The sequence below is a fragment of the Oncorhynchus tshawytscha genome, linkage group LG08, assembly GCF_018296145.1.
Source record: "Oncorhynchus tshawytscha isolate Ot180627B linkage group LG08, Otsh_v2.0, whole genome shotgun sequence".
Taxonomy (NCBI): domain Eukaryota; kingdom Metazoa; phylum Chordata; class Actinopteri; order Salmoniformes; family Salmonidae; genus Oncorhynchus; species Oncorhynchus tshawytscha.
Window position 1 is genome coordinate 29,645,977 of NC_056436.1, and position 18,262 is coordinate 29,664,238.

An 18,262-nucleotide genomic window follows, 5' to 3' on the forward strand; every position below is an offset into this window, starting at 1 on the left:
CCAGAAGTATGCATTCTGGCGCACAAATTGCAATACCCTAATTGCTAGGCCTATTTATCTACATCGAAAGGGTGTTTTCTTCAAATGTGTAAGATGTAGTCCTATATAGGCTAATATCTTATATGAACCTCAATGTAGCCATGGATATGTCGTTATTAGCATGACACAAAACAGATACAGTCTGTAATATCTTGCTTATAAATCTGATAATCCCGTTGATGCCTGGTGTGGGTTATCTCTCTGTCAATAGTCATGGCTGTACATCATACGTAAATTTCACAACCACATTAACACGTTCCCATAGAATCAGCATGTAATTTCTTGTTGTGGAATAACTAAGTAGGCATACTAATTGTCCATTGTGTTTCATTGGCTAAAACCTTGTCAGTCACGTGATTTTAGATTTGTATCAACTGTTTTTGCCACGCGCCAACGTTGCTTCCTTCCTCTGGCCCGCCTGACTCTCTGCCGGTCCCCTTTAAACCAGGACATGTATTCATCTGTTACCACATGGCACTTAGATAAGATCTGAGTTTGCTTTGTCCCCCTCAAATAGTTTCAGTCCATTTCCATAAATGATCTTGGTGTAATTATCTGTGCAGATGTCCAAATTGTGCCACACACATCTCAAAACTCATCCAGTCTCTATGCGTAAAATGGTTGTATTAATTTCTTGACCCATGGAACTGTTCACAAGTAGGCCTAATCGTAAATATGCTCCTCATAAGGGCATTTATTTGTGTCCAAGGCAGTATTGACAAAAGAAGGCTGCCATATCTAAATATTTTCCAAAGTGTAGTTTACATTTGAACATTATTCTGGTACTCTGCAACTGCCCAATAGAATTTGATTAAACGTGTCAAACTATTTAATTATTTATTCATTATATTCAAAACTAACCAAGTATAGGCTACTTTGTAAATTGCACCAAATGCAGGCCTTATTGTTCTTTTATTTAGCGGAAAAGACTCCTGATATTTAGGATGAAGGAGTATATTGGAAGTATAAAAAGGGTGGCTATATCTAATTCCTTGAGAACATATTAAATTATAAGAAAAACGTCAATTTAATTTATACCAAATCAATGTTTTTCAAATAGGCAAATTCGATAAGATATAGGAAAAAAATGTCGAAATAGATCATTTTTACATTAAAATACAATAGGCTATATGTTCTCCCCATTAAAATACAATAGGCTATATGTTCTCCCCATTAAAATATGAAACATAAACTGACTATCTAATAAACTAAGCGAATGGTGCATATGGAAATATAAACTACAAAGCCTCCACACAGAGTTAAATTGTTTAGCATTGCAACGGGGATTAAAATGTGGATTGGATAAAACCCATTAGCAAGACAAATAGGGCCTAAAGAAAATGATGTAACACATTAAACATCCGATAAAATGGTGCAATGTTTGATAATGGTAATCATCTTTATTAATGTAATTGCACTTTATGAACATGCTTGGCATGCTCCCCAAATGACCCCATGCATCAATAACTATCCTTTTCTAAACGATTAAGAGTGATATCGGCTAGGCCTAATGCTGTTTTTGTTCGCATTAATTAATTTGTGAACGTTGTTTAGTAAATAGCTTCTAATGCCTACACGTTGGTAGCCCAGATTCTTTCCTAATTTTCCATTTATTTTGCGAAATGTCCATCTCCATTAATCTGTCTTGTATGCTGCTGTGAGATCAGTCTCTAGCGAGGAAGAGATGTGTTTTCGCGTCCAGCTGTCGTTATGGAGAGACTTTGATGTCCATGTGATGGTTTCCTTGCCTCGGATCAATTATCCGTTCATGTGTGAGGCAAGGGATGGACATAGCGATCATAGAAGATGGAAATAGCACTAGAAGAGGCGGCAGTTAGCCTAGTGGTTAGAGCATTGGGTAACCGAAAGGTTGCTTGATCGAATCCCCGAGTTGACAAGGTAAGAATCTGTCGTTCTGCCCCTGAACAAGGCAGTTAACCCACTGGTCCTAGGCCGTCATTGTAAATAATAATTCATTCTTAACTGACTTGCCTAGTTAACGATAGGTTAAAAAAAGATGGACTGAAACATGCGTTTTATTTTTATGAAACTAAACTATTTTTATGGTACCTAAATCCAGGCCCGGATTCATTCAATCCGCCTCATATAGTTTTAATTCTGCATGGCATTATAATATCGAGATCACGTTTAAATACCAGAATCATTTTTATAGTCAATATACAGTATAAACGAGTACACACGCTAGCCTACAAACGAAAAACATTTCAAAAGGCCTGTGGCTGCATTGATGCAATTTCTTTCAATAAATTGGATGAATAGCATGGCTTTAACTACGTGCACCTGTTTCATTCTCTTTATCCGCAGGCATTTTGGGTATCCTCACACTCTCGGTTTTGTGCCCATAGCCTTAATATATCAGTTCTTAGCGAATAAACCATTTCCAAAGGCGCGTAATGCTTGATGCGCAGGAATCCCGAAAAATCCCTAGTAGTTGATTGGCTGCTGGGCTCTGACTCTTGTTGGGGTGGACCTGTTTGATAAAAGAACCATTTTCAAGAGTCTGGAGTGATACATAGTGGTTCATGCACTGGGGACCAACCTGTGAGCCGCTAAAAATAGGGAATACTATCGAAGACACCATGACAGGTAAACAAGGAGCTGTGCTATCTGAAACGCTGAATATATCCAAAACGTCCTCTCTCGGTGCTAACGGAGGTAACAGCCTGCACCAACAATCAAAGAACAGCGCCACGCACCCTCCCAGATGCACGGGATTCGGGATCCAGGAGATTTTAGGGCTGAATAAAGACTCTTCGGCGGTCCCGAGGAGCACCCTGCAGTCTCTGCCATCTGGGGCGCACCTGCTTGCCGCCAGGTCAATGTTTGGTACCGCTGGTGTCGGAGTTGGGATGGGATTAATCGGGCCTGGAGGGATTCCGTCGTTCTACAGCCAACCAGCGTTTTTGGAGGTCCTGCAGGACGCGCAGAACGTTCACTTGCAGCCCCACAATAGAACTGTGGGACCCCTGGACCACAGCCAGTCCGCCAGTTCGGGTAGGGATTTCAGTCGTTGTCATTAGCCTGAAATAAGGACTTAAAATATATGCTTGTATTTATTCGAATAATAATTGTAATATTATTATTAGGCTGAACTATAAAGGGACAACGGATAACCATTGGCTAATAATAATATAAAATAATAGCAATAGGCTACTTATGTCAGTAAGTAGGCCGTCATTGTAAATAAGAATTGTTCTTAACTGACTTGCCTAGTTAAATAAAGGTAAAATAAATAAAACATAGTTTAAAAAAATATAACAGTAACAAAATACAACGATAACATTTGTGTTGGAGAAATTGTACTCAATGTCATCACTAACAATTGTGATAACACATTGGAAATGATCTAATATCTCAAACGAGTCATTCACGTTGTCACGTTTTCTAATATTCACAGACTCGGAAGATTTTTCGTCAAACGAACGAAAACTCTCAAAGACCTCATTAAGCCAGAGCAAGAAACGGAAGAAAAGACGGCACCGGTAAGCGTTGCATTCCAACACATGATATTATTGTTTTATCAGAATGCTAATAACTTGTTCAATTTCTGAAGCTCGCATGTTTCATAATTTTTGGTGTGGCCTAACACTCCTTTTTAATATTACATTGTTTAGGCATTTTGAACTGTCTTAATTCAACAACAAGATTAGACTAGGATATAATTTGATATAGTAGCCTGTGCTAATTACTGAGATGATTTACAGGTTGTCAGTGGCCATTAGGCTATCAATAACCGTATATACCTAACAAACATGGAATTAAATCGAATAGGGTCTAGGCCTATATGTTTGAAATTCAAGTTAATTAAACGCAATTAGGCAACGCATTGCCTTATTTCCCAATAGCCCTTGGTTTCAAATGTTTGACATGTTTCATAGTAAATACATCATATTTACACCTCGTATTTTATTTCAAGTGTGAATTTACAGGCTAGCCTACTCTAACATGTCCGTCTTTTTTCATATATTCTTATGTATATTTGTTTTGGGGTGTGAAAGCATTGGCCTATTTTAACCATCGAGTGTAGGCCTACAAGTAGGCTATGTCAAAACCTTTCATAGTGATAGGCTTAGTCTGTGAATACTCTTATTCAATAAGGGTGATCAGACATTGAAATGGAAAAATATTATTTCCTTTATACCAGCATATATCCCTATAAAGGAATAGACCCCGCAAAAAAATGTTTTGCTAACCTTTTTAATGAATCCACTTATTTTTGTAGCCTACTCACTGAATGCATGTTTATAGTCCTACACATTGGCTTCTGGGATACATCCACTGCCTCAAATAGGCTACTGAATAGGCCTTTTTAAAATGATTGTAAACAAATAATAAGAGAATAAATAATCAAATCTAGCAGCTGCTTTTGGAGGCCATGTGAGTTAGTCTACTGTAGGTCTATTCCTAAAATGCACCATTGTTGTTAATGTACCTAAGATGAAATGCATACAGACACCTTGGATAGATAAGATGTAATGGAATGCATTGCCACCATACAAATGAAGGTGTGCATTTGTACATCTGATCTGTTTGAAATAAATAATAGCCAACCGAGCTTGCCTATTAGTCGCCTTTCGAACATTTTTCAATGTCCACAATTTACACATATTTCATATTTCTACAGAACCATATTCACATCTTACCAGCTCGAGGAGTTGGAGAAGGCCTTTAACGAAGCCCACTACCCTGATGTGTATGCACGGGAGATGCTGGCTATGAAAACAGAGCTTCCTGAGGACAGAATACAGGTATACAGGTTATAGCCTATTGTTGGCACTGTTGTTATTTTATCATGTCAGGGGAAATGTATTTTGTAACTGCAGTTATTCCTCCCCTAAATAGCATTTAAATGTCTCAAAACAGCATTCTTCCTGTTAATAATATTTTTTATTTGATTGGAATATCATGTCAAATATAGTTTTATATATAATTCGCATTGTCCCTTGCAAGAAACTCAAATGTACTTATTATGTTACTCTCCAAAATATTTCCTATAGGATAACCTGTGCTAATTGTAAAATGTATTTCTCCAATGAGATGTGATTATCAGTGACACATTAGTTTTTCTAAACACCTTTTCTGCATTTATTTTGGAGCAAGCACTACTAAAGGGATACTTCAGGATTTTGTCAATTAAGCCCTTTATCTACTTCCCCTGAGTCAGATGAACTGGTGGATACAGTTTTTATGTCTCTGCATGTAGTTTGAAGGTAAATTGCTAACCAGTATTAGTGCAATTGCTAACTATCGTTAGTGCAATGACAATTGCTAACTAGCGTTTAGTGCAATGACAATTGATAACTAGCGTTAGTGCAATGACAATTGATAACTAGCGTTAGTGCAATGACAATTGATAACTAGCGTTAGTGCAATGACAATTGATAACTAGCGTTAGTGCAATGACAATTGATAACTAGCGTTAGCGAATGCTAGTGGATACCAAATACTTTCAGTCATTGCACTAACGCTAGTTAGCAATGGCTTGCGAAACTACCTCCAACTTCCTTCATACTGGATGGCGAGACATCAAAATGTTATCCATGAGTTCATCTGACTCTGGGCAAGTAGATAAAGGTACAACATTCATTGTCATAATCCCGAAGTAGCCCTTTAAACCACCACTGACACCTGCCACTGTACATTGGGACCATAATCTGCGTTTGATATGTATTATAATAATTCAGATAAGGTCTCTTACAAACAATTTCAGTCATTCATAAAGAAGGCCTATGGTATCAGGTGGTTTTTGCGTCCCCGGCCAGAATAAAGGACATTGGTACCTGAATAGGTTTATGCAGTGTAGCCCTATAGGCAGGTCTACCTTTGTTGCTTTAACCTTGACATTTAAATAGCCTGGGCCTAGGTTATAAAGCAGGCGTCTAATAACCAATGAATGGCGTGGAAAATGAAAAGTAAAGTGATATAGGCTTACTCTGCACTTGACGAAATAGTTAGCTCCTTATTGTTTTACGGAGGAGGCAAGTGAGCCCACATAAATCGAACAATAATGCCTCTCTACCTGTCTGAACAAAGACACCTCTAGTAGCATCCTCGCCAGATAATCTCTCATTAGGTGTAGTTGGATGTGAAACAATTTGTTCTCGGACAGGAGCACTAACGACCTAATCAAGCTATCAAAGGCAGAAGAAGATTGCGGTGTGACCTGGACCATCCATCTGCCCGAGCGGCGTTTAATTTCGTTCTCATTATGGCTCTTCGCCGCGAATAAATAATAAGGAAAAAAAACTGTATTCCAATCCTAAATAAAATTAACATCCAATTTTCTCATACAGTCTAATTAGTTGAATCAGATGAGCATGCCTTGTTCCGGGGGGAAGCTGGCTCGAGACGCGGGGAGTTCAAATGATATAACTACATTGAATTTATTAGCACGGGTCAATAGTGCCGCTCCCCGGAGTCCCGCTCGTTTAATTTCCCGTGATATTTGCCCGCCTGTCCACCATCGATTGAGCTTGAAATTAACTTAGTTTTCAATCAGTCTTGGCGTGCCCTAGGGGTCGCTTCTGCTCGCAGCTTTCCCCTCAGCTTCCTTTGAGGGCCAGAGAAGCAATTTCTTATAAAAAAAGTATATTGTATGAAATAAGGGCTGTCATTAGAATGAACAGAAAAAGGTTTGAAAGGTTTTGTTAATTTTCAATTTAATGTCTGGTTCCCCTCCACAGTCGAGACATCTCTGTGCTTGCCCCTCCTCTTTTGTTTTTTGCACTTTACACACAGCCATCAGATGTGGCCAAGTAGGCTGTTTAGCAGCTCTGTGTTGTGCTATGAAATCAATTTGGCCTCTCACTGAGCTGACAGATAGCATGGGGCCCCAACCAGTGGTCATGGAGTTCCACATTTGGCATTGGGCAAGTTGATGTTTCACTGAATATCCATCCAGACTACCTCAGACTGGGTGGAGATAGCCAAACATTGCATAAGGGGTCTTACAGAGATCTCAAAACAACACAACACTAGAGTGACTGAAATAAAACCAGATTTAGTTATGTTGTTTTCACAAATTATAGAACAGAATTGGAATGAAGGGCCATTGAGTCTTTATTTGGAATCTCATTAGCGTTTCCAAAAGCAGCAGCTGGCGTCCACAAAAAAAACACAAAACAAGTAACAAACACTGATACATTGATAGACAAGGACAGTCACACAAATGTAGAATACAACGATATACAACCAACAAAACAACAAAAATGATACAAAACAATTTTTCAAGAGTTGGAACACTGTGGCGCAATGTGATGGTAGTGCTAAAGCCTTTTAAGGTGGTGGTGTCTGTCAGAAGACTCATTGATGCTGCTAGTGTCAGTGTGTCTGAATATTGCTAGATTCAGTGTTGATATGTGGTACTTAATGACTCGTCCTGGGTTACAGGTCTGGTTCCAGAACCGCAGGGCCAAATGGAGGAAGAGGGAGAAGTGCTGGGGACGCAGCAGTGTGATGGCAGAGTATGGGCTGTATGGAGCCATGGTCCGTCACTCCATCCCCCTACCGGATTCCATCCTCAAGTCTGCGAAGGATGGCATCATGGACTCTTGTGCCCCATGGCTGCTTGGTATGAGACTAATGTTCAATCTACAGCAGGTTTCATCCTCCATGCTTTGAATTCATTCTTGCTCTCATATATTCTCCACATTCTACTTTTCTACTTGTGATGGTGGAGTGTGTTCCTCGTCATTCAGGGCAGAGGGCAAATACTTTATTCTTGGTTTCATCCTTTCATCAAATGGCTCTGAAATTATCAAGATATCATCATTTATATTTGGTAGGCTTACTTCTTGCGTAGTGGGGGAAAAAACTATACAGCAAGTATTGACTATTGGTCTACATTTATTATGCATCCTCAATTTGAAGATCATATTCCTATAGCTAAATCAGAACTATTTCTTTGTTTAATATTTTCAGTTGAAGATGGCTTTCCAATCAGCAGACGCTTTTCTAAATCCGAATACCCCCAATTCTTTACAGGGATGCACAAAAAGTCCATGGAGACCACGGTCGTCCAGCCAACAGGGAAGTTCGACATTCCCCAGCAGCCAGCCATTCAGAGAGGAGAAGAATGTGACGTGGAGGAGAAGAGGCCGGAGGGCAAGTCACCCATCTCCAAAGAGGAACTGAGGGAGAACAGCATCGCAGCACTCAGGGCAAAAGCACAGGAGCACAGTGCCAAGGTGCTCGGGACTGTTACATGTGAGAGACCAGAGAGCAAAGTGGAGAGACAGGCAGCAGAGGAAAAATCTAGTGGCCCTTTGAGTCCAGTGGAAGAGCCCAAGAGTCCATAGACCCTCACTTTGTAAAGACTTTGCAGTTCTCTTGACTGTTCTCTAAACATCTGTATGGACTCAACTAGATCTATCAGTTTTATTCAGTGTTCCCTGAGGTTTTTACATGTTGAACTTATCCTAGATCTCTATTATGCTGTTTTAAAATGACCTTATTTAAACTGGTCTTCCTATTGGAGAGATAAGATAACTGAATTTGTCTCTTATTGACTAAGAAAAACACCAATGCACTTTCTGTCTTTCTTACTCCCAGACATTCATACATATATTGTTGCTTATATATTGTTAAAACTTGTTTAATATGGGGGTTAACACTACATACATATGTATATTGCTGACAACCCCTATAACTAGAAGATACCCACTTTACAAATGTCTCTCATTGAATATTCTTAAACTACTCATTCAGTATGCAAAGTGCATACTTGTGTTTGTTAGAATGAGCAAATTAGGACTTTTGTTGATATATAAGTAGCCAATCTTTGAAAGTATACGGTATATTGAATTCACAGCATCCATAATATTGATGCTGACTGTGTTTCTTGTATAGTCGCTCCCTGAAGACTCATATTCAAGATTTTTCTTTGGGATGATGATGTATGAAAGGGAAAACAATTTTCTCTTAATTAAGAGGAACACAACAATTAAAAAGTTATCTTACCTTGTTATTATGCTGTATAAAATAAAGATAAAGAAAGATAGCTCACAAAGGCACTGTTAAAACATACTTTTATGTGGTCTTTAAATGTTTGCGTTTTTGTTTCATAGTCTGAATAATATGCAATACAGAGTATAATTAGTTTTGTTGATGAGGTCTGTTGCTTTATTTAGTGTTTTACCTAAACACAAAGCCAAGTGGCCAGGTGGTCCTGCAAGAGAGAAGCTCAAATAATTATCTACAGTATATTTTTCACTATATTAGTATTTTCTCCTGTCCACTACCTGGGCATACTTATGCTATTTGTGTCTTCAGTAAGTAGTAGTAAGTCCTGGACTGCTTTACCAGACAATGGACGCTCTAAAAACTACCAGAGTTCAAATCAAATCAAATTTTATTTGTCACACGCGCCGCATACAATGGGTGTAAACTTTGCCATGAAATGCTTGCCCTTCCCAAAGGTGCAGAGTTAATGCAAAAATTGTAATACAAAAATAGTAACAAAAGGGGAATAAAATACACAAAGATGAAGTTATACACAGAACCATATGCTCTAAGAACCCTACATTTCTTAGAACTTGGCGAGAGCTTGACAAAATAATGTCATATCCTTGGTATTTCAATACTTTAAAATAAAGTTTCCTAAAATTTCAAACATGGTTCCATTTAATTACATTTTTGGTAATGTTCTAGGAACGTTTTCCAACTGGTTTGACATTGGGAATGTAAGATATTTCACAGCAGTTTAGATGGTACAATGATTCTCTACACTATACATGCATGTTTTGTCTCATAAACTGAAATTTTGCGAACTATTCGAATTTTAGCAACCAGGAAATGGCAGAGCAATTTCTGCATAGTGCATCTTTTAAGCATAACATTTCCTGCAGTTTTTTTCTCATGGTTCTATTTAAAGACATGTTCTCAGTAGGTTCAGAGAACGTTAAAAAAAAAAATTATTTTGTGGGATTTTCAGTACTTCAGTAAAACAATTGCCTTTGAAATGGGGTCCGTTTGAATAGACCAAAATGAACAGTTTCGCATGAGTAAAAAAAAACCCCATAGTATACTAGGTCCATCCAGGTGGCTCAGTGGTCTTATTCCATAGATATAGAACAGAAGATCATAGGTTTGAATCTCACTGATGCTATGCTGCAATGTTTGCATGATTAATGCCTAAGCAAATTCATTTCCATGTGTCCTGTCTGTGCTTGGAGCTAAACTAAGCCAGCAGTGTTATTAAAAGTCTTATTGAAATATTTAGTGAATGTTTTAAGGAAGTTATTCAAAAACTCAAAATAACCTATAATTTCCGTTGATAAAACGTCCCAGGAAAACTTTCAGGTAATTGTAGTAAAACATTCTCAGGACCTGCCTTCAACTAAAAATGTACATTCCCATAACAGGCTAAATGTTCACTTCCATTCTCAAAACGTTTAAAAAACGTTCTATTTTATTGGTCAGAAAACATATGGCTTTATTCCCAGAACCAATGGGAAACCAAAAACCTACATTCCCACAACTTCCAAGGAACCAAATGTGCTAGCTGGGAGTACCATGTCACTGTGTAGGGGTACGAGATACAGAATATGAGGTAGATATGTACATAAAGGCAGGGTATAGTGACTAGGCATCAGTATAAATAATAAGAAAGAGTAAAATAAAGAACAGAGTAGGAGCAGCTTATGATGTGTGTGTGTGCATGCATGCCTACATGCGTGTGTGTGCGTATGTAGTGTATGTGAATGTGTGTGGGTTTGTGTGAGTGTCAGTGTAGTGTGTGAGAGTGTATACATATGGTGTATATATAGTATTGTAAGTGTGCATAGACTCAGTGCAAGATAGGGTCAATGCAAATAGTTTGGGTAACCATTTAATTAGCTATTTAGCAGTCTTATGGCTGTTTAGCAGTCTAATGGCTTGGAGGTAGAATCTGTCTCGGAGCCTGTTGGTACCATTTGCCGTTTTGTCCTTGTCATTCCCTGTGCAAGATGCTCCGTTGGTCATGCTGATTAGAAGGTGGCTAGCTGGTCCTATACCTGCATGCTCTGCCTGTTCCCAGGGAAGCCAAGTGCAGTATTTTGTTCTGCTGCCTGTAATCCATTGCAGTAGAGAGGCTTCATTCTCTCAGATTAAAGTATGGGGCCAGTGCATAAGGGTCATATCGGAGAGGGGAGCCAGTGAGAGCAGCTCAGATGAGGTGCTCTCAGCCTGTATTAAAGGCACCTGTTCTGTTACTTAGCCAGAACCATATCTGTCTCCATTAATGCTGTTTTATCCTGTTATTCTAGATGTTTAGATCACTTATCCATCCAGCTTTTTAAGTATGCACATACTGCTAGCTGAAATGCTGAGCTGTCTGACATTCATTGGTTCATATTAGGTCAACATGATTTCAGTTTAGAATAGATTTGGATGCAAGACAGAATCCATCAGATTGCATGTTGAATCAGATTCACTCTATTAAATGATCTATTACTGTATACTATTCTAAACCAGAGGTTTGAATAATTCAAGCCTTTTTGTATCTCTTGGGCTGATCTTTTATTTCTTCCTTTATGAAATGAATCATTCCAAGCCATTCATAGCAAATATAGAACATTTCCATTGAGCAACAGGCAGATGAGTAGGCTGTCAGTAGGCATCATGACGTATGCACACTGGATGCTTCCCAGATTAGAATCATATTTGGTTGCATTTACACAGGCAGTCCAATTCAGATCCCCCCCCCAATTATTAACAAAATAGCTGATCTGATTGGTCAAGACCAACTAGTTGAAAAATATCAGAATTGGCTGCCTAAACGCAGCCATCATGTCACAGGAGAGGGGAAATACGGTGTACCGTATATAGTGACACTGTCATTAAAGTTACACTGTAAATTCAACCCTAATTTACTTCAATTTACTTAGCATCAGTGTAATCAATTCAATGACATCTGGTGTGATAATGCCTGGATTGTGTTAACAAAATTATGTTTTAGGAAACATCCCTTTCATTCATATTTGTCACTCTTGATTCAGTGGATCAGTTTATTAGAAATGCCAGAAACTTCAGATCACATCCAACAAATGGTATTTTATACACATCTAAACCTTTGGAATATTTGGAATCTTAATATCCACTCTGGTTTCTGTTTGCTGGATCTAAATGAAAACACTCAGAGGGATAAACAAAATGAAGTTGGCATCCTGCATTTTAAAACTAGGCAAAAAAGTGAATGGATAAAAGTTTCATTACTTTGTTTGTACATCTGCTGTGGAGCTGAGATTTACCATTAGCTATTTGAGAGGATATTTGTCTGTCAGAAACGTTATGTGAACAGCTTGTTGTTGAGGGTCCAGTTCCCTATTTGCTATATGGCTCTTCCAACAGTATTACAGGATTCTGAGGATCCACAACGTGTCATTGCACTATTTTGTCCCTCTAAACTGTAAAGACAGTTTACAAAATAGTGCAATGACACGTTGTGGATCCTCAGAATCCTATAATACTGTTGGAAGAACCATATAGCAAATAGTGAACTGGACCCTTAGCCAGGATATATAAACTCACAAATTAAATTACTTGGGCTAAGAGATACGCAGAGTGAAGATTATTCATTTAAGTGCAAAGCTATTTAATCCTTTGAACGTGTAATGGATGCTTATGAGGGATCATGTTTGTTGACGAGAAAGCTGTTTATATTAGATATGTCATTTATCATATTTCTCCTGATGTACAGATGAAACTCCAGTTCTTCAAACTGTAAGATAAGAGGTTTTATGTAAAAAATAGTCTTCTTAACACAACATTAAAAACACAATTTCTTCTGAGTGATTGTCTTTGTCAAATAATACATGAAGTACAAGAAAAAAAGTTGAGTTAATCAATGAGAAAAGGCTCATAAACCACATTAGGGTTGAATGGAGATGAAACCAACATAATTTCCTACGGCAACAGCTCTGCACATAGCAGCTCAGAACAGCAGCAGATGAAAGTGACCATTACAAAATCATTATATATGTCAATAACCCATTTCCAGTCCACCATCTCATACCATCAGTCTGTTCATTTAGGAGATAAACTGCACTGCAAAGAGAGGGCTAAACATTCTGGACCCCTGTTCATCACAAGAGCAATTCAGACTTCACTATCTGTTTATCACTGGCCTTATAGTCAGCTGCTGGAACTTCAGAAAGCCCTTTTATGGTTGGTTGAAGTGAATTGACTTCATAGACTAATGTAAACTTCATAAAATCATTGCTATATCTGTGAATTATATTTATATTATATTATATGCAGTTTCTTGTGAGTTGACATAATGTGACCGCAGCTCTATTTGCCAATGGAATTAAATATAATGTTATTCTGCCCTCTGTTGGGTACTTTGGGGAAGTCATGCATCTAAACAGTGTTTCATTGATGGTGAGATGAAGGGTTTGGAGGACAGTTCTTATACTCTTATAATATATGTCTGTTTGTGGTCAATATTCTCCAGAGGGAGCAAAATAATAAAGTCCAGCTAAACATTCAACCTCATGCATATGTCCGGCTAGGTATGAATTCTACCTAAGCTTGCTGTTCTTTGTTTGCTTGTTGTTTTCAACACTTTTGAGATTAATCACACTTTTTAATGTATGATTGTTTTCCTCATCTGTTACAATGCGGGACGGCAGGTAGCCTAGTAGTTAGAGCATTGGACTTGTAACCGAAAGGTTGCAAAATGGAATCCCTGAGCTGACAAGGTAATAATCTGTCCTTCTGCCCCTGAAAAAGGCAGTTAACCCACTGTTCCTAGGAAATCATTGAAATAAGAATTTGTTCTTAACTGACTTGCCTAGTTTTTAAAAATGCTGTCCATCAGGTGGAAAGAGAAGCTTGAGAAAATGGATCCTAGAAAGGAAGGGTTAAATATGTGGCATTGGCCACAAGGTGGTCATCTTGAGCTAAATATGACATTCAAAAGGAAAATGGAATTAATGACATAAAACAGTAAACATTTGAGAGCCTGTCTTTGGAAATTATTTATGTAAATTGCATAATACATAAAAAGTATACTGAACAAAAACGCAACATGCAACAATTTCACCAATTTTACTGAGTTGTAGTTCATATATGGAAATCAGTCAATTTAAATAAATGCGTTAGGCCCTAATCTATTGATTTCACATGACTGTGAATACAGATACGCATCTGTTGGAAAAAGATACCTGAAATAAAAGGTAGGGGCCTGGATCAGAAAACCAGTCAGTATCTGGTGTGACCCTCATTTGCTTCATGCAGCGCAACACATTTCCTTTGCATAGAGTTGATGTTGATCAGGCTGTTGTCTGTGGCCTGTGGAATGTTGTCCCACTCCTTTTCAAGTTGCTGGATATTGGCAGGAACTGGAACACGCTGTCGTACACGTTGAGCCAAACATTCCAAACATGCTCAATGTCTGGTGAGTATGCTGGCATGGAAGAACTGGGACATTTTCAGCTTCCAGGAATTGTGTGCAGATCCTTGCAACATGGGGCTGTGCATTGTCATGCTGAAACATGAGGCGATGGTGGCGGATGAATGGCACGACAATGGGCATTACGATCTCGTCACGGTACCTCTGAGCATTCAAATTGCCATCGATAAAATTAAAATGGCCATTGATAAAAAAATTGAATTGTGTTTGTTGTCTGTAGCTCATGCCTAACCATTCCATAACCCCACCGGTCACCATGGGGCACTCTGTTCACAACATTTGGCATCAGCAAACCGGTCTGCAGTTGTGAGGCTGGTTGGACTTACTGCCAAATTCTCTAAAACCATGCTAGATGTGGCTTATGGTAGAGAATTTAACATTAAATTATCTTACAACAGCTCTGCTGGACATTCCTATAGTCAGCATGCCAATTGCATGCTCCCTCAAAACTTGAGACAATCTGTGGCATTGTGTTGTGTGACAAAACTGCACATTTTAGAGTGGCTTTTTATTGTCCCCAGCACAAAGTGCACCTGTGTAACGATCATCCTGTTGAATCAGCTTCTTGATATGCCACACATGTCAGGTGGATGAATTGTCTAGGTAAAGGAAAGAAGTTCGCTAACAGGGATGTAAACAAATTTCTGCACAACATTTTAGAGAATTAAGCTTTTTGTGTGTTTGGAACATTTCTGGGATCTTTTATTTCAGCTCATGAAACATGGGACCAACACTTTACATGTTGTGTTTATATGTTTGTTCTGTGGATTTACTTTGCCACACTGTAGGGTAAGGGTTGAGCCATACATTGATACTCATGTTCTAATGAATTAATGAACCAGGTACTCCATGAAGCTAGGGTTAAGGTTAGGATTAGGTTTAGAGTTATGGCTAAAGTGAGGGTTGAGCATGGGTGTGGACATAAGTTTAGGGTTAGGGTTATGCTAGGGTTAGGGTTAGGGCTGAGGGGAGGTTTGGACATGATGCTAGGGTTAGGGCTGAGCTGGGATGTGGACATGAAGTTAGGGTTAGGTTTGAGCTGGGGTGTGGACATGAAGCTAGGGTTAGGTTTGAGCTGGGGTGTGGACATGAAGCTAGGGTTAGGGTTAGGGCTGAGCTGGGGATTGGACATGAAGCTAGGGTTACGGCTGAGCTGGGGTGTGGACATGAAGCTAGGGTTAGGGCTGAGCTGGGGTGTGGACATGAAGCTAGGGTTAGGGTTAGGGCTGAGCTGGGGATTGGACATGAAGCTAGGGTTAGGGCTGAGCTGGGGTGTGGACATGAAGCTAGGGTTAGGGCTGAGCTGGGGTGTGGACATGAAGCTAGGGTTAGGGCTGAGCTGGGGTGTGGACATGAAGCTAGGGTTAGGGCTGAGCTGGGGTGTGGACATGAAGCTAGGGTTAGGGTTAGGGCTGAGCTGGGGTTTAGACATGAAGCTAGGGTTAGGGCTGAGCTGGGGTGTGGACATGAAGCTAGGGTTAGGGTTAGGGCTGAGCTGGGGTTTAGACATGAAGCTAGGGTTAGGATTAGGCTGAGCTGGGGATTGGACATGAAGCTAGGGTTAGGATTAGGGCTGAGCTGGGGTGTGGACATGAAGCTAGGGTTAGGCTTGAGCTGTGGTTTGGACATGAAGCTAGGGTTAGTGCTGAGCTGGGGTGTGGACATGAAGCTAGGGTTAGGTTTGAGCTGGGGTGTGCACATGAAGCCAGGGTTAGTGCTGAGCTGGGGTGTGGACATGAAGCTAGGGTTAGGTTTGAGCTGGGGTGTGCACATGAAGCTAGGGTTAGGTTTGAGCTGGGGTTTAGACATGAAGCCAAGGTTAGAGCTGAGCTGGGGTTTAGACATGAAGCTAGGGTTAGGTTTGAGCTGGGGTTTAGACATGAAGCTAGGGTTAGGTTTGAGCTGGGGTTTAGACATGAAGCTAGGGTTAGGTTTGAGCTGGGGTTTAGACATGAAGCTAGGGTTAGGTTTGAACTGGGTTTAGACATGAAGCTAGGGTTAGGTTTGAGCTAGACATGAAGCTAGGGTTAGGTTTGAGCTGGGGTTTGAAGACAGGTTTGAGCTGGGGTTTAGACATGAAGCTAGGGTTAGGTTTGAACTGGGGTTTAGACATGAAGCTAGGGTTAGGTTTGAGCTGGGGTGTGGACATGAAGCTAGGGTTAGGTTTGAGCTGGGGTGTGGACATGAAGCTAGGGTTAGTGTTCCTCATGTCATAGTAGTCCGTAGAGGTCCGAGATCAGGGGGATAACTATTGAGTTGTCTGAGATCAGGGCTGTCTTAATTTCCAGGGGTTATTTTACCAAGACATGGAGACAGGATCAGACAATGATATCTGAATAAGGACACCTTTCGTATTACAATCCACATTTTCCATACACTGAATTTCATATCCAGAGTTTGTTGTCAGCTTTAACACTTTTTTTTTTTTTTTAAACATTTAGCCTTTCAGTACTTTCGATTAGAGTCTATGACAGAGGTGACTGTTTATAAAAGGGGAAGGAACAGGGACATACAGTAATCAAACAAGTGAGTAACCCTAACTAGTGTCAAGAGACAGAGCGAAGGTTCACTTTAGTCTACTTATGTAGCCATAAGCTTCCCAGGCAGTGGTACTTGATGTTACCTTCTAATTGTCACACTATGGATGTGAGAATATGGTGAATGGATAAGATGACAGTAATCTAATCAAGTTTGAATTGAAAGTAGGGCCTCTGTCCCTGGATAACTTCCACCTCCACTACACAGCTCAGCTGGACACAAGTCTTTATAATTCTTGCTTGGGCTGGCCACTACTTGAATCATGAAAATATCTTGGACAGTTAGCATTGACAGCATGGCCTAGAAAGATTTATGATGTGTGGCAAGACACCAGCAGCCCTCCTTTCCCTCCCCCAGCAAAAACCCTCTGAGCTGGGTATTTTCAGCGGGCCATCTGTGGGCAGTTCTGAGAGCCAGTTTGCGTCATTTGCCAGACTAAAAGAGTGTTAGTTCCAGTTCACTTCAATAATACCTTATAAGAATAAATCACCCAAAACCTGATCCACCAAGCCAGCCTCATTTTGACATGATGTGTGCTGCTAACTCAAACATAGTAATAGTAGCAGGTAATCAGAAACCTTCCCATCCCTCTGTCCCTCTTATCTCTCGGCTGCGTTAGACTCGCATCACTCCACAGCTGGCATAAGACAGCAGTTTTTGGGGGACGCTCAGAGCACAAAAGTGTCCCGTCTCTGCTTATCATGGAAAGGATAAAAAGCTAAAAGAGATAGACAGAGTTTCCTTGTTGCCTGGGAGAGATAAGTAAAGCCCAAGATGTGCTGCTAGCCTGTTATCTGCCCAGAGAGTGTCCTGGCTAACACTGTCGCCATGGAGAGGAACATGTTGCTGTGCGACAAAGGTGTGAGGGCAGATAAGCATGCACGTGAACATGTTCAAAGACGCACTGGACTCTGAAGTGAAGCTGTGGCTCTCACAGGAAGCGGGCTTTATTAGAGACTGATGCTGATAGCTGGGCTGCTGAATCTGCATGTCTTTGTTTCCTTCTTTCTAAAGAGGATGGAGTGTTTGGGGAGTACTGATTGGCTTCAAAACCAAAGAGAATTCTTGAGTTGTGTGTCTCACAAAGATAAAGCAAATACTGGGGCCACAGTACAGTGCCATGCGAATTTCCATTTGATTTAGATTTCTGTCATTAGGAGGCCAGCAATAGGAGCTGCCAAGGAGTTTCCAAGACCTAAACTAATTTAATAAATCCAAATGTGACATTTTATGAATTTTAACGTAAGAAAGAGGGTTACTTTTTCTTTG

The 18,262-nt window shown here is 39.9% G+C and overlaps 1 protein-coding gene across 2 annotated transcripts; it reads left to right on the plus strand.

Moving 5' to 3' along the window:
• The first annotated feature begins 2,425 nt into the window (after positions 1-2,425).
• Positions 2,426-9,643, plus strand: LOC112256681 (visual system homeobox 2-like). 2 transcript variants are annotated; one of them, XM_024430094.2, is made up of 5 exons: positions 2,426-3,054; positions 3,458-3,542; positions 4,685-4,808; positions 7,450-7,630; positions 7,981-9,643. In XM_024430094.2, exons 1-5 carry the CDS (start codon positions 2,583-2,585, stop codon positions 8,355-8,357), a joined length of 1,239 nt encoding a protein of 412 aa, XP_024285862.1. In that variant the 5' UTR covers positions 2,426-2,582; the 3' UTR covers positions 8,358-9,643. The 2 variants fall into 2 exon arrangements, with proteins under 2 accessions (XP_024285862.1, XP_024285863.1); XM_024430095.2 differs by having other exon boundaries at positions 2,428-3,054; positions 8,044-9,643.
• Positions 9,644-18,262: the final 8,619 nt, after the last annotated feature.